This window comes from Agelaius tricolor, unplaced genomic scaffold (assembly GCF_023055355.1).
Source record: "Agelaius tricolor isolate 1412-34295 unplaced genomic scaffold, bAgeTri1.0.p SCAF_2, whole genome shotgun sequence".
Taxonomy (NCBI): Eukaryota; Metazoa; Chordata; class Aves; order Passeriformes; family Icteridae; genus Agelaius; species Agelaius tricolor.
The window spans coordinates 68,573,752-68,598,977 of record NW_027269262.1 but is presented as its reverse complement, the minus strand read 5'-3'; the positions used below and the strand labels follow the sequence as shown (position 1 = coordinate 68,598,977).

General features: G+C 37.1%; 1 protein-coding gene across 7 annotated transcripts in view; it reads right to left on the bottom strand.

Moving 5' to 3' along the window:
- RALYL (RALY RNA binding protein like) overlaps positions 1 to 25,226 on the bottom strand; it is a 370,535-nt gene that overhangs the window by 8,966 nt on the left and 336,343 nt on the right. For 4 of the 7 annotated variants that reach the window (XM_071421350.1, XM_071421349.1, XM_071421351.1 and 1 more), the window contains 4 exons: positions 24,410 to 24,573; positions 23,676 to 23,756; positions 15,125 to 15,238; positions 10,603 to 10,781 (listed from right to left, as the gene is read on the bottom strand). In XM_071421350.1, coding sequence (XP_071277451.1) covers positions 10,603 to 10,781; positions 15,125 to 15,238; positions 23,676 to 23,756; positions 24,410 to 24,573 — 538 coding nt within the window. The remainder of the gene's footprint in view (positions 1 to 10,602; positions 10,782 to 15,124; positions 15,239 to 23,675; positions 23,757 to 24,409; positions 24,574 to 25,226) is intronic. The other 3 variants (XM_071421354.1, XM_071421353.1, XM_071421357.1) reach the window with 3 other exon arrangements.

The following is a 25,226-nucleotide window of genomic DNA, read 5'->3' as shown; positions in this document are numbered from 1 at the left end:
GAAGTGTGTTTTTAAAATAAATTTAAGTAGGAGCTTACAAGAAGAATTGCCTTAAAGTAATTATGCAGAAAGCACCTAATAAACTTTCTCACTATTTCCAAATTAGAGTTTAGACAAGTATCAAAAACCAAAGGGCATCCATTCCAGGCAAAATAATGGTTGGCAATGACAGGAATAAATTTCAATGTGTTGAGATGAGGAGTGTTCTGGCTAATCAACTGGAGATTTTTCGGGTACTTGGAGGCAGAAGTTTTACTCAACTGAACAATCAGGTGGAGTGGCATAAAAAAATTGAAAAGAAATGGGAAGGAGAGAGTGCTGGAAGAAGATGTTGGAAGCATATAGCATAGACAGAGATACTGGGAAAGCCCAGAGTAAACCATAGGAAGCAGGAGTGGAATGAGACAAACAATGCAAAATGAATATTTAAATGGTGACAGAATAATGAATTAAGACAGTCAATTGAATATACAGGATGTAGAGTTATATGCTTAAAACTGTCATCTGTGAAGGTCTTGCTGTGGCAGCGTGATGCCGGTGGAAATGGCAATAAAAGATGGTCCTATTTAAAGCAGGTTTTTTATTTTTATTTTCCTGCCTAATGCCTATTTGAATGCACAGTGCACAGTAGTGCATAAAATTTTGGTTTTATGAGGATTTCAAGAGATATTAATTAAAAAAAAAGAAAGCAAGATGTTGGACTTGGGGTCAAATTGTGGTCTGCAAATGGCGCAGAATCTCATAATAGCTGAGAAAGGATTATTATAACCCTGCAAAGAGGAAGCAGGGAAGAATTTAGCCTTTTCATTCTTTATTTATTTGGTCTGGAAAACACTTTGCTTCTTTTGAAAGACTATAGAACTGTAGTGTAATTTTAGATATCAATAGCAGCAACAATTTGGAAACTTCAGACACACATAGCAGCATGACAAGCTGGATAAGTTGGTATTTGATTAACTTCCAAATCTTCATTTTGGCAGACTGAGCTTGTCTTATTCTCACTGATTGCCTTTTTTTTTTGTTGAAATGGCAATTACAGTTCTATCACCTTCTAAATAACTTCCCTTTTCTGAGGTGTGTAAATGCCTATGTATGGATAAATTCAATCTGCCTTTCATGTTTTGATATTAATCATGCAGAAAATCTACTTCATACACATTTATATTTCCTAAAAAAAATGGAGACCTTTTGGAATAATTGAGTCACTAGCGTAGTGGCTCTGCAATTTGTAATGAAAAAAAAATTACAATTTTGCCTGTTAGTATGGAAAAATAACAATATTTTGGCTTTTCAATGTCTGCACCTCTTTACTTGAGTGATGGATTTCAACAGAAAAATGTTTCCTTTGAGGGTTTTCCATTCAGCATTTTTGATGCTCAAGGTTACCGATAAAGCCTGTGAAATGAGTGGTTTTTAGGGGAACTAAAGCTATTTATTTTCAAAGACTGACACACCAGGAAAAATGTGTGATGCATGACAATTGCTCAATTTCAGTTAAATCTTAGAATTTGATGATTAAGCTGATAGACTCAAATCCATAGCACAGACCCAATGGCTGTCTCGAATTTTTCCAGAGGATCTCTGTCCCAGTGAATGCCCAGAAAACATCAGTGTCCCCCTTCTCATCCACCACTTTCCCAACAGACCTCATACTGCTGCTTTGGTTTCTATACTAGGTCACTGTTCTGATACTTATTTCCCCTATGCATAGATGGGGACTGTTGGTTGTAAGTGACGGGTGAGCAAAACCCTGTGCAGCACCTTCAGCAAGTCACCCAGATTTTACTGGAATCAGCCCAAGTACAGGTAAGTAAAAGAAGGGCTGCTCCACCAGAATTTGTTGAAATTCGACTGGCAAAAATATTCATGGGTGGAAACTAAAATCAGTCTTCTTATTTAAAGTGTTCCATTACTTCAATTAATTTCTGATGTTTCATTTTCAGCCATAAGGTACAGCAAAAAGCCTGTGATATTTTTTAGAAGTCATCATCGTCCTCACCTGTAAAGGAATCCAGGTTTGCTTCTAAGAGGTAGGTGTTTGTCTGTCCTTGTTTCTGCACTTCACTCAGAAGTTGACTCTATGCTCATAAATTTTGGGCCAGTAGAATCTGTGGAGCTAATTTGGATCTACTTAGACTAAATAAAAATAATGAGGCTACTAATACTGAATATTAAAGTCAATTACATTATATTAGAGAAGAGTTCATCTCATTTAGGCAAGTATTTTGTTTACACATCTAAGAGAATTTTTGGCCTGATCTGACAGCATTGTTTACCTCTGATTAAATTCACTGATTGGTGTGTGGTTTTGTTTTGTTTTGAAATTGGAGGCAAAACAGGTGTTTTTGATGGAACCTGAGCCATTAAAATTAAATATTTGCTGTCTCAAAATTATCAAGCACCATGACTATTTTATTAAATGATTGAGACTTCAGGCAGATCAAGACAGATGGCACGGTGCAATGAAAAAAGTAAAAACTTCATTGAAGAATATATTGCCTGTTCCACAGATATCTTTCTTTACTGGAAAACATTTAATTTTTATAAGTTTAAATGGTTGGAAATGCTCCTTTCTTACATGTCAAAGAAAGGCACCTGTTGGTCTGACCTCAGAAAGAGGTGCTAATTCTACCTGCACATTCAATCTTCTGAGACACATTGCCTCCCACATGGGGTCAGTGTCAAAGCTGAGAACAGAACCCAAAATTCCTGATCCCACATACTTCCCTTAAAAATGAGAGAAAAACCATTATTTTTTAAGCTCCTTTTCATCAAATCCATAAGATTCTAATGTCTGTAAATTAAGTATATTATTTGCACTACAATGTTTTAAAAGTTTCATGATTTTAAGTTTTGAGGATTTCTTAACTGAGAACTAAATGATTTAGAGCTGATTCAGAGGAATAGATCTGAATTCAGTAAAATTAGTTTACTTTTTTGTTTTACCAAAATGCAATTACAGACAGGAAAATCCAGTAGAAAGAGACACAAAATGCATTATAACATTGCCTGCATTTTCTGCAGGTTCCCATGTGATATGTACTGGATAGTATTTAAATAATAATGAGAAAAACATTATGTAGTCAGTCATAAACCAGTTAAAACACTGAACACCACTTAGGAAATCTTCCTCTGATAAATTGACTGCCAGGAAAAATGGGGAGGAGGGGCAATGGCAAGGTCCTTCCAATGACTCATGTAACACTGAGTGAACAGCAAACACCTCTACTGTGCTACTGCATATATTAAATATAACAAAAGGGCATGTCAGGAAGTTTCTTACAATTTTTGATTTCATTGCATGCTTTTATTACTTTCTCCATTTTTTCAGTCACAGGTTATTAGATTTACTGCAGCTTTGGAAGGTACAAGGAATTAGTATCTGTCGGGCACGGTGCCCCTAATGACTTTCTTAAGTTGCTCAAGTACAAAGATCTCTGATATTTATCAAGTGAACACAATCTTTTACCTATTCATTTGTCTTAGGGATGAAGAGCATCATGTTTCCCGGACACTGAATACAAGATTTCAATGAATGGTAAGCTCAATAGAAAAGACAAAATTTTGCATTGTCTTAGTGATTTTTAAAGTAAGGTGAATAAGATTTCTGGCACTACACGGCTTCAGCCATTGCTATTAATTATAAGGTTTGTCCTTTATTTTCTAAGTAGTCCTGTACAAGTGCATTCAGAAAGCTGCAAGTTGTTAGAATAGCTACTGAACTTTTCGACAAGCCTAATCAGCTTAATTTGGCTGATAATAGAAGAGTCAGTCTTGTCTGTCCTGATGCTATGGGCTGAAAAAGCAGGCATGTAAATGGACAATGAAAAATCTTGTTTAATTACGATGATAAATTAAGTACTATCAGTACTATCACACAGTCACATATTTGATTAATCTTGCTACTTGAAACTGGGTTTAAACTAGATGAAATTAATCAGACAAATTTTAGTTCTTTTTCTTTAGATTTTATTTTACTTTCTGCTCAGTATTTTCATTGTTGAATTCAATACAAAATAATTAAAGCAGAGAAAGTTTCAAAGTTTCACACAGATTTGCTATTAATTTCACTTTAGCTACTTATAGGAGGGGTGTGATGCATACAATCAATCCTTTTACCAAACTAGTGGTAATTTGGTTCAGACTCTGAAAGAGGTAAAGGCCTGAGCCATAGCCCAGACAGCCAAGAACTCCTCTAGATGCAATCTGTTCTCTGAAGACCCACAAAGGCAGGGAGTGGCCCAGGGAGCATTGGCTGGGTGATGTTGGAGCACCCATCATGCAATTAACACATGAACAGCAGGTAGCTTTTCAAAGTCTCACTTATCAAGGAACAAAGAAAGTTGTGGGTGCAGGGAGTCTCATACAATCCTTTCCCATTGCATGTAATTTGACTACAATACAGCCACTATATTCCACAAATCTGACAGCCTAAATGGGCCTTCTTTGAGCTGTCCCAGCTGAGCAGCCTGGTTGCTGGGTGGTGGTTTCCCCTTGAGCTGGGATGCCTCTCAAGGTTACTTCTTGAAGTAGACAGACCATTTACCAATGGCAGATGTTTGGGAAGTGACTGGTATTATACAAAACCTTTTAGTATGGTAACTATGATTTGTGCTTTGGTGGTTTTGAATGATTGTTCAAATAACTGTGCTATACAGTACTACAGTGAACCTTGCCACTGAACCTTGGCTAGTTACTCTTCTACAACATCATATTAAAACTACTTTTGCTAATAGCTTTAATAGTGTACCTGTAAGCAATCTAAATCACCCATTTGTGACAAGAGGGAAATGTTTTTGATGAGCTTTAGCCACAGCACTAGTTGGTTTCATTGATTTAAATGATAATGGCAACAATTTCTACAAGAAATATAGCTATTATTATATCATAATGGTGTTACTTTTGCATAATGAAAATCAGTGCAACAAGAGGAATATCCCAAGTTTTATGTCCGTGGCAGTTTCTGGTATTAATATTTGAAACATTATTCTTTATCAGATGTTAGAAACAAATTTGATACACTGAAAACATGTAGTGTGGAGGTGGAGAAAAGGACGAGAGTAAGAAATAAAATACCCTTCAGAGGTAAATACAACTGAAATATACTTAATAGAAAGGGAACTATAACTGTTGTTGAAACGACTGCTGTAAATCTACATTGTAACCAGAACCGGGCCTTTTATAGTCTCTGTATCTTTGGTTCTAAAATAATTTAATAAAAATGCCTCTTAAGACATCTCATTAAAGTTGACTCATTATTGTGGAACTCCCATCTAATAATGCTTGTCTGGCTTCATTACTTTTAGTGCAGCTACACCAGCATAAAAACAATGCTGTGATTGTGAATATATCCTTCAAATTCCAACCAAGCACTAACCAGTGTTGGATCTGAGTTATGACACCATAAATCTACTGTATTTGCATCACATTCTCTACTAGAAAAAAGTTTGCTGTACTGAATGCTCAACTACTGGACCACTACCATGCTATTACTATTATAGTTATTTACTATGAAAGGCTGACAGTTTGATAGGAACCATTATTCTCAGGCAATGTAATACATATATGAGTGCTTGTCTATAATTCATTACAGTTAATTATTTTGTTGGTATTTTATTAACCATTGGCTAAAATTGTTTTGTGGTTTTTTTTTCCCAAATCTGTAATACTTCAGGCTTTCAGTGAAGTAACTTGTAGCTACCTCTTTTATTTACAAGGGGGCTGCAATGACTTGATCAGTGCTTCCTCAATGACTGATCAACACCCTTTGAAACAAGTTTAGAGAAGATATATGAAATATTCTGGGTCTGCACTGGGTTGTCCATGTGCTAAATCAGCAGAATTAGGGAACCACCAAGCATGCTAATTCAGAAATGTTCTTCCTTCAATCTTTCAGCCAGGCTGCACAATATTAATGCTATTTATATTAAGAAGGGACTTGTTATTGAGGACTGAGGACAAGCTGCTGCTCAAATATTGTAACGGGTTGGACTGGGTTGCAAAGGTCACTTTTCTGTTCCCTCCTGTACAGCCACAGGGGTACGAAAAGGTTATTTGTTTTCCTTCCCACTACTTACAATTTAAAGCCATGGCAGACACACAAGACCTGCCTGATATCACTGGAGATTTGTGTTTGGGTAACTTGTGACCTGTTTGTGATTTTTGTGTGAACTTAATTAAGTAAACATAAAGATGTTTCTTCAGGAGAGCCCATTTTCCATAAAATGGGATGGGTGTGTTGTCTTCGTCACAACATTGTTGAGGGACAGTTTAAATTAAAAGGAATGCACTAGGAAGGAACATAGGAATTTTAAGTTCACTGCTACTAGAAACTGTTCAATGTTAGGAATGGAATGAAAGTCTGAATTATGGGTCCAGTCAAACCCAGGATAACAAACTACCTGTTTTTTTTTTACCTAAAAGGAGCAAAGGAAATAGATCTGAAGTTTTCAATCCCTCTCACTACCTCTGATGGTCAGTTAAGTGACATGAATTGTAAAGTAAGCTCAGGAGCTACATAATAAACCAGTGACTATTTTATATATATATATAAAATGACAAAGCATGCAGGCCCTTGTATAGGCAGGAATGAGAGGCTGTATGAGAGCATGTGGATGAATGCTTATGGTGCACTTCCCTGAGCAAGTTGAAGCCAACTCTTTAACATATTCAGACATAGATGGATCATGTTTCTGAGATCACCTTTTAAAGAACTCTTCAGTATAGAAATGCAGCAAAATTCTTCCGGAATTTTTCTAAGGAGATCCTTCAACCCAGAGTGTCTGAAACTCTGGAGGCATTTACTGAGAGACACTTTTGGGCAAATAGTACAAAAAAGATTTCTCAAGAGGTGGTATTTGATGACTGCAGCAGGTGCCTCAAATGCATCCTGTCTTGAATTGGAGTTCAGATGGGCAATCAAGTTAAAATTTTCCACACTTTAGCTGAGCCAAAATGACTGTTTGTGGGCATGTCTTTAGTCATTGAAAATTACAATGCAAGATTGAACAACATCCTCTTCTATATGGTGGAGGAAGAAGGTGTGCAGCTGTTGAGTGTGGTATTGTTTTGTGTGTGCAGCCGGGCAGACAACTGAAGGGTTCTTAAATCCATGCCTGACTTAACTCAGACTGTGTCTTTCTTTACAGTTGATCTAGGCTGAAAGCAGGCATGAGGACAGCTGCCATCACTCAGTTAATGTGCAGTAACCTGTTACTTCAAATAGACAGTGTGAATTTAGAGAACTGATCCTACCACCTAAACCCACAGCATACATCCTGCGTAGTCACTTCCTTTTAAGTTAGAATTAGAAATAAAGAAAGAAATGTATTTTTGAGTCCTCTGCTGCAAAGATGGAGACCAACATATATGGATTCAGAGGCTCCCTTGTGGCAGCACTTAGACTCTGGCAGTGGGTGTGACCTTTTGAATACCTCCCTTTATTGACAGCATTAGGAGAACAGAATTCTGTTCTGCAAACATGCAGCAGGTTTTGGAAAATGACCAGGCAGGAGATTTACAGATAAATCTGAAGAACTCACTAAAGGTTAATATCTAAATTTAAGTAATTTCCCTGTTTCCCTCTATTAATATTTTTCATACTAGTGGACTCCCAATTAAATTTTCCTGCTGAAATTACTTCAGGGCATTAGCTTTGCCCATTTAAATATTTCTTCTATTTCCTCTGGTCTTAATGGTGAGAGAAAATATTTTTTTAATCATTGTTTTAAATTCCTTTAGCTCTATATTTGGAAAACATTATAAAGTTCATTTTAAAAAAGCCTTTTGGAGAATTTTTTTTAAATTCCAAGTCCAATGTTACTATTTTACACAAAATAGTAACGTTTTTCTTACATGGAAAGTTTTTTCTTACTGTTGTCACACTTAATGTGTTTAATTCTTAACCTTTCTTTTTTTTCTCAAAAGATATGTAACTGTTTCCATTCCAAAATTACATATTTGCTCTTAGTCAGCTTTCTTTCCTAAACAATTTAGCTTTTATAAAACAGAATACCAACATCTCTTAGGACTTGCTTTATAACAATCTTATATATCTACTTTACTTTTCAAAAGACAGAGGGCAATTTCAGATAAGAGGACACAGGATAGGTAGAAGCAGACTGAATTGCCAAGTATTTCTACGGGGGTATTCACTGTATATTTGGTAGTATTGTTACTGTCTTTCCCTTTACAGAGCTATCAATGATTGGAGTAGGAACTAAATCTTAAAGGAATTGGCCTATATCTACATAAATATATGTCAGTATAAAACAGTTGAAATAACAATATGCATCAAAAACTACCATTTCCATATCATAACTACAGGCTGATACTGCTGACTCTTTGGGTAAAAACTGTAGAGGAAATATACATCATTTATAGAAATCTCAGGTCATGGGTGTTTTCCACAGAAAGGCAATTTATAATTGCCTTTCTGTGGAAAACACCCATGACCTGAGATTTCCTTGAAGCAATCCTTTGCTGAGCAATCCTTTATCCTATCCATTGCAACTTTGCATTCACTAATCTCCCTGGGCTTTGCAAAAGAAGGAAAGTGTTATTATCACATCGCAGCAGGCAGGAAAACTAAGGTGAAGTAGCCTCTTCCAAAATTTGATGGAAATGGCAAGGGAGGATGAAAGGGACAGGGATTTTACATCAGTGACAATCTTAGTTGTAAGCTTTAAAGTCTACAGTACTGCCAGCTTCTCACCTAGAGGGTCCCAGCCTTTGGGAAGGTGGAAGGCATGAAGCTGCCTGGCTCCACTGCCCTGGCATTGCACTAGGCTGCACCTGAGTGGATGCACAGAAGTCCTCTTCCTTGGCCTTTCCTCGCTACCATCATGTTGGGATGGGGGGATGCCACTAATGCCAGGATGCAATGCAGAGGACACCACTCTCCACATGCAGTGAGCTGCCTCCTCCCAGCACTCATGCACTTAGTGATGACAGGCAGAGAAACTGGAGTTGGTTCCCCACCCTGCCTTAGATGCGTGTGTCAGACCTCTGAGCTGTCTTTGGAGCTGTGTCTGCACCGCACTGTGCTTCAACTGATTCCATAACATGAATCTTGGAAAGGCCTTTTAACTTGGAAGCAGCAGTGTGCAAATGTGTCTCTGCCAGTTCCAGACTTTCACTGCTAATGAGTTCTTCCTGTGCTGCTTGCTTTATAGAGCCTTTCCTGCTGAGGCCTTTGATAGATGAAAAAATTCTTCTACTTTTTGTGTCATATAGTGTGTCATATAGTGTCATATGCTAAGTATGTCAAATCCACAAGGTAAAATGACAGCACTGAGCAATCAGAGTCTAATGCACTGTATGTTAACATCCCCACTTAGTTGTCTGTAATGGGGAGTATGATCCCTAATTAGTGCAAAACCCAACATTCTTGTTAAACTCTGGTCTATTTTAGCAATAAACTCCTATTGCTAAAATCACTTCAGTTGGTCCGGTATTGGACATGGTGGGAGTTTATATTTACAAGTATTTATTAATTACAAAATTTCAACTCCCTACAAATTCGGAGTGGTAGTTTTTTACAGACATCCCTTATATCTGAAGAGGAGAACCTGTCTCTTTAAGAAAAAGGGATAATGCCATCTGTTCTCCATTGCATGTGAAAAATGAGGGAATTCAGGTTTTAGTAGCTTCTTCCAGGAATAATGCTACTCAGGATATAGAAATTCAAATCTTGGGCTGGCTAACAGGACACAAACCTGAAAAAATTACAAGTAGGTTTAAATTGCTTTTGCAGTAAGCAGCACAAACCGCTGGTTATACATATGCCCCATTACTCCAGACTTGCTATTGATTCTGCTTGCTAACTGACTTCTGCTGCTTCACTAAAAGATTTTTACTGTACATACATGGTTAAATATTTTTAAAATGCAAGCAATGACAATGAGCAACAAAAGTTCTTTCAGCTCAAAGCAGAATAAGAAAATCAGGATGGAAGGGAGAGTACTATAGAAGCTAAACCACTGTGACTGTTCCATTCTTATTAGGAATGCATAGAAAGGTATAAATCTTACTTTCCAAATATTTCTTAATGTTGCTCTAGAAGAACTTAGGAGTTTAGCATCGTAATGGTGCTAAATGAAATGCTTTTATTTCATGAAAGGTGAAGCAGAAAACCCAAACATTTCTTAAGGAAAAATCCTTTCATCAAAAAACCTGTATCTGCCAATACAGCCCACAGAGTATACCCATGGAGACTCAGGACCATGGAAAGCATGTGCTTAATAATGAAAAACTTCACCATTTTAGAATCTTATTTAATTTTGAAAAGTAGCAGTTAAAAAAAAGGAAAAAAAGTAGCACTCTACACTTTTACATGTGTAAAATAATAAATGTAAACCAATTTAAAATGCATTTTATTTCCTTTCTAAAATTACCAAATGTAGTAATTTTTTTTTTTTTTATTTCTGCTATGCTTAGAGGTTCCTATGCTTAATTGATATTATAGTGTATGAGTAGTATAGGTCTGGGCACTAGTTACAGAACATCACAGTGCTCCTCTGAGCTTATCTTAATCCAGACTGTTGGTTCTCTGCGGTTACTTGTAGGAACCATATAGACAGACAGGTCATGATTATTCCTTACCAGCTCATTGCTGCCATCCTCATCAAAATCCTCCTCTATCCCATCAGTCATATCTTCTCCATCCCCATCTGCATCTGGCCCTCCTTCAATTGGCTCTTCCGTAGAGTTATCTGCATTCTCTGATATGCATTCCTCTTGAATCAAATCAGCATTATCTTCCATTTGTTTCTTTTGGGCTTCTGTAAGGAAAACATACTCTATGGAGATTCAGTAACCTTTCCTATTGGTGGCAAAGGAAAGTGCTCTGCAGAAGAAACCTAAGCTTCCATCTCCAGATGTGCTAGATTTGTAAAATTCTCTGTGATAATATCTACCAGGCAAATATGATTGAAAACTTTTCTTTCAAAAATTAGTGCATAAATAAATCACAATATCAATATGATCATCTACCCCATCTACGCCATGCAGTGGATGAAGGCTTGAATTGCCAGGAGATCCAGCTTTTTGATTTTCTGTACTTGACTTTGCCTTGGAATTCAATTGGCACAGTCACCAGATGTTTATTCATGAGCAGCCAATGAGAAGTACATAAATATCTACGCTCTGAGAAGCAGAAGGCTGTTAATTGCCAATAAATGAGTAAGAATTTGTGTTAATTTAAAGTGAATATGTCTTAACAGTCATACAGGTAATCAATAAATACTTTTAGACAGGTAAACATATTTTTATGGAGTAAAGTATCTGTTACTCATCACTGGTATAATGTGCTGAAATAACTGGAGAATGTCCCCCTCCAATCGACCAAATATTGGCTTCCTATATTTTCTGCAAAGTGGTAAAAAGAAAGGCCATTTCCATGGAGGCCTGAAGAATCTATTCTGGTTGAATTCATGAAGGTAGCTGCGTTGTTGTGACTAAGTATTGGTAAACTCCTGGATATGCTGAAGAACTTCATCCAAACAGCAGAAATCCAGAGAAAGATTGATGGAAGAATGACAGAGACTGGCTAGAAGAATGTTTGGAGGGATCAGAGTCTTATTTCTATGCATGTCAGGAACTTATATGAAACACTTTATGTACTCAGAGTGAATCAGGCCAGAGAATTGGTTGCATGCAGCTAGAAAAGTAATGTCTTTTCAGGCTGAGGGTGATCAATGACAGAATTTCTAGAACAAAATATTTCTTCCTTTGTAAGACTGACTGCTCTGTAACACTAGTAGTTCATTACCTATGTTGTTGGACAACCAATGAATTAAGTGTTGCCTTGAAGCTCTATATTTTTGAAGCTCTATTATTTTTTTTATCATAAGTTATTACCAGCTACACATACTATTCAAATCGGATGGCATTTTTCTGTTCCATAGTCTTAAACCAAGACATTTGTTTTACCTTTTGACTTTGCACATTTATTTTGCCATTTACATTCATCTCTTTAGCCTTCATTTGTCTTTAGTCCTTCATTTTCACCTTCTCTTACTGGAGAAACAGAAAAATTAAGCTTTCCTCCCTCAGTCACCTAATGTCTTCAGAAAGGTTCTTAGATTTAAAGAATACAAAGTCATCTTAGACAGCTGCTCCAAGAGTACTGTAGTCATATATATTAGCAGAAGATTCACCCCATGGAGCCTTATCTTCTATTGGTAAGGTGCTCCATACAATGCCAGGTTAGTTAAAAGCGATTGTGTTACTTGCCTTATGCACAAGGAAATATGGATTGAATAATCAATCTATGCCTTCTATGTCTGGCCCTACCACTTCCTGTCTTAAGCCATTTCTGAGGTCACTCAGCTCTGGCAATGAACAATGAATCAGTTTTGGTTAAGGCTTTTAAAAACAAGGTTGCTGAATTCATAGACAATACATTTAAATGGGAAACCATCTAAGATGCAGCTGCTAAAAAGTTAGGTCACTTACTTAATTGTCTTAATGAGAACATAGACTGGGTTCTTCAGAGAAGGCTAAAATATTGTCTCAGTACTCATCTCTTCTGGGCTCTTCTGAGAAGCTAAACTCAAGTACCTAACTTTGAGCCTAATTAAAGCCTAACCTATAATATCACAGGAAGATTAGTCTCTAAATTTTTTTTCTTTTTTTTGCATGTCAGAACAGCTTATTCCCAGCTTCTTGGTTCAGATTTTTGCAAACAAAGGAGCTATTTCTACAGTTTTCCTATGTACAGGAAATACTATTTTCTATATTACCTCTACTGGAAAGGTTAGGGGTTGATAATAGAAAAAGCCAGATCATCAGCTTTTACTGCAAGGAGAGTTTTCATGCAGCTGTAGAGCAGTAACCGATATATGCACTGAGCTTGTCCAGCCTGTAACATCACATTCCTCCAGATGTAACAACTTTTAGGATTAAAAATTAAATATTCTTCAGGAGAGCGAATCAAACTTAGAAAACCAAAAGAGCAAGATGACGGCTTGATTTTTGCTTTGTGCAAATAAGAAACAGATCCTCTCTCTGATCCCAGTCTTAGTGAGGCCACACCTTCTGGCAGAGGAAAATAATAAATAACATTGCCAACCATAGAGAAGGAACAAAATCATCTCATCATCTCCCGTCTGACATTCTAAATAAAATAGTTCAGCTACTGATGTAGCTTACACAAATCTTTTTGGATCTTCAGACTAATAATCCAGACTGCATAACCCTCTTCATCTGCTCAGGAAACTTAAATGGGGTTCCATTCTTACTGGTATCTTTGAGGTGTTTTTTTCCTCACACCCTCCAATGAGAGGCAAAGAATATGAGGGATGGGTTCTGCACCTGATGTTTTAAAACATCAATGTTTTGAAAACATTTTTTAACATCTGAGGATATTCATTGCATGTTTTAAGAAGCCAAAAGACTGTGATTCAATACAAATCATTTTTCTTTTGACCTGATTTCTATTTAAATGAGACCACCATAGTTCTTTAGCAAAAGTGAAAATTGAATATCAAAGTACAATGATCTGCAGATTGTTTTGCATAGTAATGGATTTTTTATAAAAACTCCCCAAGGTAGCACAATCAAGAATATTTCAGTGCACAAGTGATTCCATGGAGTGCCTTGCAATTATGTCTTCACCAATTATACCAACTTTTATCTAACTTGCATAAAGTACAAAATAGAACCTAATGAATACATATTTGCACAGATCTGAAAGAGATAATCACAATCTCTACTAATGGTTTACCTTAGACTTGAAAAAAGCCCTCAACTTTGTGAGATAAACTGTAACATCTGGGGGACTGGTTCTTGTCTGTCAACAGAAAATGATTGTAAAGAAAAGGTAGGTTGTTTTTCAAACAATATTTTTTTAAAAAGTACTTGGGAACAGGAGACATCCATATCTAAATTCCTTTCTGACTGTGTCAGGTTTATAACCCTCAACCTCTAATTCCCAGTAATGTTTTAGACAGTCTTGGTGGAATTTTCTTTATGTGTCCTGATGGGCTTTTGGCTTCATGTAACTGACTACTGTCCAGACAGCCAGGCAATTGTGGGTTCTGAGGCAGAATTTCTTTCACACATTTCACACAAAATTCAGAAAAAGGTTTTATCACAAAATGGAGGGATGAAAGAAAATAATTGAGTTTTTCATGAGATAAGGAATCCATGCTGACTCTCACAAAATCAACTCACTAATATAAAGCTCCTGTAAAAATATATATGTGATCTATAAGGAAATAGCAAAGAAAATACCATAGATAGGCATAAGAACTGGGTTTGTTTTTTATATATGCTGTGGTGAAAATGCAACCTTATCTCTCAGAATGACTTTAAAGTGCTGCCTGGTGGGATAATTCATCTAACAAAATGAATTATGCACTGACTTCATTAAATTATGAAGTTGTATTGGATTTTTTCATTCCCAAGGTTTGACTAAAACCAAATCTTTTTAAGCCAGAAAAAAGCTAAACTGGAGCTGTAACCAGTTTTACGAAGAGGCCCAAACTTCACTCAATAACTGAGGCTGGAAAGTATCTCTGGGCTCTCCAAGTCCAATTCCTCTTCAAATCAGAGACAAACTCAAATTTTAGCACAGGTCCATAGGTCCATGAGCCCAATGAGTTTTGAATGTTTCCAAGGATGGAGCCAGTATGGTCTCTCTGGTCAACTCACTATACTTAGGTGCATGATGCTTAGGTGCATCTCTTTTCCTTATATCAAACAGATTTTTTTTCTTGCTTCAGCTTGTGACTATTACCTCCTGCTTATTGCCCAGGCAATAATTCTTGATATACACCAGCTATTCATACTTAATGTGCCTAGCACAAGCATTCCCATGGTCAAAAATGTCTAGCTTAATTCTGTTCAGTCAGTTTTTTAGTCATGTTTTGTTTCCAGAGCAACTAGAAAGATTATTTTTTCCTACTACACCATTAAAGATGATTCTTAAATGATGATGCATGTTCTGTGAAGAATATTAATCTATTCTGCCAGTAGTTTTACCTGAGAGTTGATTTACCTTGCTTCAGGCCTCCATTAAGTACCAAAATTTCAGAAAACTTCCATTCTCTTTGGTCTGTCTTGCTTGACTAGTAACAAGGGTCTAATTTAATTAATTCCACTAAAAATGGCTTTTACCTACCTGCTTCAGCTTTTTGCTGCTTTTCAATCTTTTCCAGTCTCCCTAACAAGGAGTCAATTTTTGTTTTGATTTGAGTTAATTCTTTCTTGATTGTTTGCAACTCATCTGATTTCACTGTGGAAAGAGCAAAATGCAAAACATGAAATAAAGTATATTTGTGGTAACATTCCCTCCCCCAAACAAAACATGTTCTTTTTTTCTTTTCTGTTTAGTAGAAATTACACTCTCTCATTTTTGTCAATATTTTCCGAGATTTACCTTTTAAAATTAGCATTGTTAGTTAAAAATGCAGAATCCTAGAAACCACAGGATTCTAAGCCTTATTGGAAAGAATCCATGGAAGGTGTGTTGCTCAGTAATAGTAATTTCAGGAAAAACATCTCAAAACATCTTCATAAATCCAAGTAATTTTTACTTAAAAACAGCCTATAGTGAAAGAATAATTCAAATATGATAGACCTGTCACAGTCTTGCAGTGTTATTTTGCTGGACTCTTTTGTAATAGTATTGACAATAATAAATAGATCCCCTACAGTATGTATTTCTCAGCAAGAGTGAATGGTAATATAAGTGCCAGGGCAGCCAGGAATGGAAGGTTATGTTCCAGTCAAAAACTCATTGCAAGAGGTGTCGCGTTTTGTTGCTTCAAAAGCTTTCAGTTCAGTTTCAGTTGGCAATTTCTTGTACTTTTTCCAGCTATGGATAATATATGAAAATATTTCATTTTATGATAGCGTCCAAGGACATGGAGGCATCACCTATAAATTATTAGCTGAAGTTTCCAAATCATTATTGCACTGCTTTACTCTTCATTTTTGTTTATTAATGTGCTCCCATTGTCAAACCCAAGAAGGAATAACTGCTTTGGAGATGTTTTGGCTTCAAAGGAAACAGTGCAGCCCTCATAAATTATCTCATTATTTTGGCATTATCAGAACATGTGTTTTATGCTCAGAAGGTGGCCCAAATAAATACACTTGCCCTGTTTGTGCTAGGATATAATGTGGAAAAGATCAAGAGGAGAAAATGGCGACTCTATGCTAGCATGGGAGAATAAAGCCATTTATAAAGGTGCAGAGCAGGAAACAGAGGTTTCACTCTTACAATTCTTATGGGAAGAAATGGACCATCCCCATGAGGGACAGGCCATGGAAGAGCACTGAGCTGTGTTACTCCTCCACCACTGCTGTAGGAGAATGTGCATTGACTTTGGTGTGTGTATTGAGAGCATGGATACACAAAACAAGGTGGGTCCTTATTGAGCCTGGGAAAAGGGATGTTCTGCAATGAAGATGTTCCCTTTCTGTCAAAAAGGTCTTCTGGCTGCATCTTGCTGCATCGGTCCTGTTCATTGATGACATTGGCCATGTCTGTTATGGTGGCTCAGGTAATTTGTATTGGGCAATCATTCTTATGATGAAGTGTGAAGACAAGATATCGCCTACTTCAGTGATAGTTGATGAGTAAGTGTTTGCTTCAAATTAGCCTTATTCCAAACTTGAAGCATATTCACTGAGGCTGAAACCAAAGATTTTTATCTTAGAGTTTGGGCATATATACTGTAATGTGGGTTATACTGTAATGTGCATTATAGTATAACATGCCAGCTAAAGGCAGTAGGTTGCTATATGCAGTAATGCACTTGTTTAATCATGCTCATATTGAGAAATTGCATTATCTCACAGTACAGGCTGAAACCTCTCATCTCAAATGGAATGAACAGAAGGACTTAAAGAAAAAAGTGTAAAACTAACCTGTGCTAGACTCTTATATGCCATACGGTATTTGATGAAATTATTTTCTGTATTTATAGAATGAGGGTTTAAAATGTTCTTAGAGAAATAACGGGTCATTCTCCAATCCCACAGATCTGAAACAAATTGTTAAGAGTCTGACAACCATATAATTAGAAGATTACTGATTCCCCAGGGACAGTGGCTGGTCCATCTTGGAGTAGCAAGGTAGCTCAGAATCCAGAGTGAAATGGTGTGAACTGCTCCAATGGGGAATGCTAAGTGCTGGCAGCAACCCACCATGAAGCCTGTTGGCAACACGTTCCGTGCAGCCAAACTGTTATGTCAGGGGTGCTCCCTTGATCTGCAAACTGCAGGCTGGCCCGGCCCAAAAGGTCAGACCCAGAAGTGACACTGCAAGGACCTAATGGTATTTGTTTCCAACCTACTAAGCAAAGCAGAAAACATTTGCACTTCTGAGTTTGACAAGGAAATATGCTCATGCCTGGCACTGCTGTTGAGCTCAGGTCTGCTGCACAGGGGCTTCCATGTGATGTCTCTGGAAGAAGTAGGCTGGGAAGAAGATGGCACCAGAAGGAACAAGACAACAATGAGGATTCAAGGAACAAACCCCAGTGGTAAAGGACAAGGGGGTGCTGGGCAAGAGATGACTGAACATGAGCCAGTGTGTGCTTAGGTGACCAAGATGGCCAATGGCATCCTGGCCTGTGTCAGCAACAGTGTGGCCAGCATGACCAGGGCAGTCATTGTCTCCCTGCACTCAGCACTTGTGAGACATCTTGAGTGCTGTGTCCAGGTCTAAGCACCGCAGCTGAAGAAAAACTGAGGTGCTGGAGAGTCTCCAGGGAAGGGCAATGAAGGCAATGAGGCTGGTGAAAAGTCTAGGAGGCAATTCCTATCAGAAGTGCTGGAGGGAGTTGGGGTTGTTTGGCCTGAAGAAAAGGAGGCTCAGGGGAGACCTTATCACTTTGTAAAACAAACTGAAAGGAGGTTGTAGATAAGTGGGGGGTGTCCACTTCTCCCAGATAACTAGTGATAGGGCAAGAGGACATAGCCTCAAGCTGCACCTGGGCAGGTTTAGGTTGGATGTTAGAAGTAATTTCTTCATGGAAATGGTTGTTAAATATTGGAAATGACTTCTTAGAGAGTCACCATCCCTGGAGGTGTTCAAGAAACCACTATGTGATATTAATGTTATGGTCTAGTTGACAAGGTAGTGAGCAGTTAAAGGCTGATCTGGACAATCTGGAGGCCTTTTCCAATCTAAATGATTCTATGATTCCATGATCATAGAGTCATTTGCTTCAAGTTAACACTAAAAAGGACTGAAAGAAAAGAGAAAAAAAATCTCAACCAGTCTGCACAAGTGCCAAACTTTCACTCTCTTTCCAATATTGTGATGTTGTAATTATTTGAACTGCTTACTGTTTTACCTTGAAGAGGATTGTACAAGTCTTCAAAATTATTCTCCTAGAGAAATTCCACTATTAATTATAGTGTAGTGGGTATTTCTGTAGTAAGCAGCAACTACTAAAGACAAATTATGAAGAACCCTGATGAAAAGTAAGTTGAGCAGGAGCCAGATCTTTTCCTTGTCCCAGTTTAATTGCATCCAGCAACTGAGCACCACACAGTTGCTCACTTCCCTCCAAAACCCAGAAGGATGGGGGGAAGTGAAGGAGGGTAAAAGTGAGAAAACTCATTGGTTGAGATGAGAACAGTTTATCAATTGAAATACAATACAATGATGATAATAATAATACTAATAATAATACCACCACCACAACTACTACTTCTACTAGTACTACTACTACTACTACTGATGATGATGATGATGATGATGATGATGATGATGATGATGATGAAAACAACAGAAAAATAAATTCCAAGAAATAAAAGCAATGCAAAAGAAAACACCAGCAGATGCCCTGAACAAACCCTGGCCAGCCTTCCCCTTAATTCATTGTTGAAGCTGATACCATGGCCTGGAACATCCCTTTGGCCATCTGGGGTCGCCTGTCCCAGGTGTGTCCCCTCCCAGTTCCTTGTGCATCCCCATCCTGCTCATTGGTGTCATCAACACTGTTTCCAGCACAAATTCACAACACAGCCCCATAGTAGCTACTGAAAAGAAAATTGACTCTGCCCCAGCCAAACCCAGCACACCACTCTACCCAGCACTTGTGAGGCCACATCTGGAGCATTGTGCCCACCTCTGGGCTCCCCAGTACAATAAGAAATGAAGACGACAAAGCCAGACTCTTCTCAGTAGACCTCACTGACACATCACAGACCCTTGGCATAAATTAAAGCATGTGAAATTTCATCTAAACATGAGAATTTTATTTTTTCTTCCCATGGGTGTGGTCAGACACAGTCCTGGGAAATTTGTTTTGCAGGGCACTTGCACCAGAGGAGCTCCAGAGGTCCCTTCCAAACTCAACCATTCTGTGAGTCTGTTATAGCACTTGGCAAGAATGTCAGGCTTTTAAAGCAGTTTTATGACAAAGATAAAATGTAAAGATTATAAATTCTGTGCTCTAGGTGTCCTGCTTTGACTATATAAATTCTCCTTTAAAACATAATGTATTTTTTTTTTAATTGATCTCAGGCAAGAAACAAAGCCATTGGTAAACATGACACATGACATGCATGTATCCAAAATATCTGTCCATATGTTTTTGAGCAAGAGTAGGAAATTAAGGTAACTTACTCTTCAAGAATTTTTTCCAATTAACAGATAAAATAAAGGACAGCAGATAACAGAAATGTACATATTGAAAGAGAGAAAAATTATTAATGAAATTAGTAATGGCTAAATATCTTCAACAATTCCAATGCAAAAATGTGAATAGGTGAAATTTGCTGATGACATGAAATTGAAAGATATCACTTATTCAGAGTAAACTGGAACGGAAGAAGAGGTCAGGTGATTTAAAGGAATATTACACTAGAAAAAAAAATTATGAGATTTCACTGAAAAAAAACCCTAAACTTAACAATAGAAGTTCTACTCTTAGCACCAAGGCTCATCAGCAGAAGAAGACAGTGACAGAGTTATTCTTCGGTTGATAACAGAATACCACTATCTGTAGCCATTTTCCAAAGGAAAATGCAGTGCTGGGTGTGTCAAATGATGCATTGCAAGGATGGAGAAGTGTATTGTCTCTGTATGAGGACCTGGTGAGTACAGGTTGAACCACTCAATTCTAGCAGGTACATGTGGAGAGCAGGTACATGTGAAGATGACCATAAAAATGGAAAGCCTTTAGTGTGACAAGCATTTTTCTTGTTTGCTGAAGACAAAAAAAGGTAAAAAGAAATAACAATTTTATGCTAAGACAGTGTTGGACAAAAAAAAAAAAAAAAAAGAGAATATGAATAAATGAGAAACAAACTAACCTGGAAAATACAAGAAAGAGAAAAACCCAAACCCTAACTATTTTTAAGATGTATCTTAAAGGATTAGATGATGATGCTGCTTGCAAGACTAAGGAATTTGTTTCAATGACCCTTTCTAGCCCTTCTAGAATCTTTCATTGAAGCATCTAACACCAAAGGAGACAGTCACATACAGTGCATTATAAGAGGAATAAAATTAAGGTGAATTGCAGTTTTAAAAATGAAAGTGCTACTGTTGAATTATAGCTTTTTGTGAAACATGTTTTTTGCTGTAACTGCAAATTGATTCATCCACAAAGCATGATTTAGATTTCTTTGAGAAGAAATGTCATGTATTTTTAAGTAAGCCCTTCATGTTTAATAAAAAATATTTTATCATATTTTATTACTATAGATATCACTGAAAAATGGATCAGCTGAGGAAGCTAAATATAAACTCTATGAGTCAAAATTAATTCATTTAAAGACATAATTCAATACATATTTTAATGTCTGAAGTGTCTACTCCTTAATTTCAAGCACACAGAGTGTAAAAGATTTGATTAATATTTTCCTACTGATTTCAGATGTGTAAAATGACAGTGTACACTTTGAGCCCTTCAATTTCTACATTGTAATAAAAAATGACCTCTTCCCAGTTCTAAATAGCAATTTGAAGGTACTGCTTTGTACCATTAACATGAAGAAGTACTATGTGTGATTTACCCACCAATATATTTAATTTTGTGAGTTACTTCTGGTGATTTGGAAATGATTTATGTTCTTCTAGTCTTTGGAGTTAAAAAGAAAACAAAATATTGATAACTGTTCCTGGAAAAATTATGGATTTAGGAAAGAAATAAAATCTTTCTAATGTATTTTATGTTTTATAAGCAGATTTAAAACACATATTGTCACTTTTTGGTCAAACAGGAGTTTACTGTGCTGGCAGATATTTTTTTTGCAGATATGCTCATCAATGAGTAAGGCATTTTTGATATATGTTTTTTGTAATATCTTCGCAACAATAAATTTCTTCCTTTGGATTTGTGTTTTTCTGAAATGAGTCCTTTTGATTCTGGTGATTTTACCAGAATGTGAAATCTGGTGTTCTGACCTTTAATATCACATGTATGGGTTTATTTTCTGGGTCTGAGTGTGAACAGTTATATCTATGAGATTTCTACTTATGTCTGAAAGGTCTCTTAAGGGAAGTGATCTCATGAGAGTTTTGCTATATGGGGGTGAAATCTTCAAGGCATAGTCAATACCATTTTGACATTGCTAATTCTAAACTTGCAATTAAGGTGTTTTATGGTCTTAAATTTCATTAAACACAAAATAGCTTCCTTCCCATGAACTAGGTTTCTCATTATTGAAGAATTTGTTGAATGTTTCTCCTTACTTACCTAACAATAAATTAACATTAGAATTGACAGTGCATTAGTTCAAGGGGTTCAGATTAGCAGTGTAGAGTAAGGAGCTACAAAATATCAAATTGCTTTCTCCCACAATTCAATATAACCAACTTTTTCCAAGAAAATGGCAAAAGAAGTTGCAAAACATACCTTCTCTACTTTCCAAACTGAAGTTCTATGAGAATGGCTCCACTACTTCTCTGATAAAGGTCTTACAATAAGCTGATTACATTCCTGTCCAAGTCAACAAAATCATGTTTCTACATTTATGATGGGTTGACTGGAATTGACAAAAAGCGAAGTAATTTTATGGGAAAATTAGGCATGAAAGCCTGTATACTGGGTGTCTGACTCTTTTTAAAGATGTGCTGCACGCAGAAAGAATATTTTGGGCAATTTATTTTATCACAATAAAATGTCTGCATTTTTTTCCAATTTTCATTGTAATGAATTGAGGATAGAAACCTAACAAAGGTCAAAAAGCCCATGTTTTAAGTGATGCATCTTACAGCTCTCTCTTCAGTAAAGAGCTTGATCCAAGGATGATCTTGTCACTTGGAGCTCTGAGACTGACACTTAAAATTCAGATCACACCTGAATACATTGAAGGATACCTCCACTGGGGAATAACACTGTCTGTTTGGATCTGGACACTCTCAATTGCACTTCCATTAAATAATTTATAGTTTCTGCAATATTTGCCATATTTTGCAGGCAGTGTTTTGGAAATCTTATAGCAAGTGCCTGTGGATACTTGGACTAGACTTGAATCCTATAATCTATGCTATGCATTATTTAAGTCCTGACACACTATTACAAAGCATTTTTTGAACTGTAGAAGCAAATTTTGCAGTAGTTCTGGATATTAATGTAATATTCTCTGCCTCATTCACTACTATAGAAATTCATATTTCTGGTTGAGAGCTTTTCTTGACATCTGTTGGGATACAAACACTAAGATCCTCAGCTCTCTAGAAGAATTTTATAGCTATTCCTGTTCTGAACAATGAGAAAAATATATAAAATCTTATCTGAAAATAAACTCTCTTTTTATGGCAAGTGCAGCAAAAAAAACCCCCATTGTTATTAATGCATACTTTAGGACAATTAGTCATTTGAATGTACTGATACTACTAAGTATTCATGTAGATAAGACAACAGAAACTGATGAACAAATGAGATCTAACTAAAGCTTTAATTCACTTTGTGAAAACACAAAGATCCAAGGACTGAAAAGGACTAACAAAGTTTCCTAAAGTGAAGATCTTGAGCTGCATCCTTTCTTTTACAATAATAGAAGAAAACATAATTGATCACTTAAAATACTGAGGAAAGGATTACTTCAAGATAAGTATGAAAATGTCTAGATTCATGTTCATCTTCCAGAGAACAAAGGAAATATTGCTACTCCCAGACATTCTTTTAGGGTTTGAGTCAGCTTTATAATATGACACCTAAATTTATGTGTCTTCCAGTGTATTAGGCATCAAAGCTCTTGTTAGTGGTTATGGACATCCAGCCCATTCATTCCCTGGAGACTTGATTTAACAGTGATTTAACTGTACACGCAACAAGGCCTCTCTGTCAGATCATCCTTTCCAAGGAATGTCTTGAGCTCCTTGTTCCTGAGTGCACAACATCAGCTATGTTTACCACATGTCCATTTTTTCAGTCACATGCATTTACATGTTTACTACACGTTTTCATTCAAGGTCTCTGATATCGTCGGGTCATGCAAGAGGATCAAGGATGGATCCTAATGGGCTCACGAGGTCCATCTTCTTTGTTTGATACTAGCATGTAAGACTAGACTATGTTATTCAAACACAGTATATGACTGGGTCCTCTTGATGCCATAATTAACTCCTCTGGCAGTAAGATGTACTGTTGATGGGTTCACCTATTTCATGGTAAGACAACAAGATGTTTTGCTGGCCACTCTGGTACTGCAAAAGACTTACTGAAGTTCCTTCATTCCTTCTAATATCTGATCCCTACCTGATCTTTCTCTTCCTCTTCCAGTGACGCTTCCAAGGACAGTATCACTCCACAAAAGGGGCAGGGGAAGACGGGTGGGTGCTGAAAGATGCACGAAGAGGAAGATGAAGTTCCCAGGACATACTAGGGAGTGGGCAGCCTGGTGAGCTTGGAGGAGGGAATGCCTATTGTTCATCAGCTCTTCTAGGGCCAACTCACTTAAGAAGGATTAAATAAACCCAAGTTGCCAATCCTGTTTTGAACTTCCTTTAAAACAAAGACGCTTTGCCTCTATCTGCACTCAAAGGAGTCCGGTAAAAAAGAATACACATAGCCCAACCTCCCCTGCCTCCCCGCCCCAATCCACCTATACCAGCTTACATACAACCCTGAGGTCTCCACAGAAATCAATGGGCTTCTGTCTGTCTGTAACAAGATTATTATTTTTTTTTGTTACCTGCAGTTCATGAGATCTCATGGTGAATGAGCAGTCAGGTTGAGAGGAGATTTTAAAAAGCCCTTTTCTGAGGCTGAGGGAACAGGTCAAATGTTGAATTTCCTTTAAAAATGTCATCAATGTGTTCCTTGACTTGCAGGAGAGGCTGGAAGCTTTGGTAATCAAACCAGTTTTTCAAGCTAGAGATTTAGGCCAGGAAATTACTGCAATAGGGCTATCTATATAGTGGAAGCTGTGTGTTTGCAGAAATTGCTAGAATTATTGTTTCAGTAATATTCAACTGATATGAGCAACTCACATTTGGATCCTGAGGAAGAAGCCCCACTTGAAGTGGACCGTGATGTTCCCTTCATGGAGAAAACCCCTTTGCCTCTACGAGTTGTTGTCACAGCCACCCGAGGACGTTTGAGTGGAATCACTGCACGGGGCGGTGGGGGGACACGGCCATGGTAATCAAACAACCTAGAAAAGATTAAGTCAGCTGGACTCCATAAAACCCTCTGTGATTTCGTGTCATGGGAGCTCTGTCAACTAAATTTGCATGTTATCTGAGAAAATTACCCTTTGAAACTGTAATCACTTTATATCAAGTCAAATTAGATTTCAAGGACCTATGCACATTAAGTGCCTTATTCAGATTTCAGTCACACACTGGTGCACAGACCAGCTCAGATTTTTTGTGTGTCATTCAAATGAAGGATGTATTATGGGACTCTGCAATTTGCCATATGGAAAATCCATAGCTTGCTTTCCACAGGTCCACATCATTTCATTGTTCACAGCCAACACCAATATATTTTGTTGTGACATTTCAGCTCCTTTATTACATGCATGGTTTAAATTCTAGTTTTCTATCTGCTATTCTTAAAGATGTAAAAATAAAGAACAAAAGAGAACTTTCCTGAAAACAACCATCACCCTAAAGAAATATCTTGCAGTTTCTGAAATAACAAGAGTCTTTGCATATGTTCTCTTTATTGCAGAATGAATTGGTGCGGAAATGCTAAAATACCCAAGCATGCTTAATAAATTAAAAAAAAAAAAAATTGTTCAAACCAAAACCACTGTAGCAGGCAGATATTCAGACTTTTTACCAAAGATACTCTATGACAAAA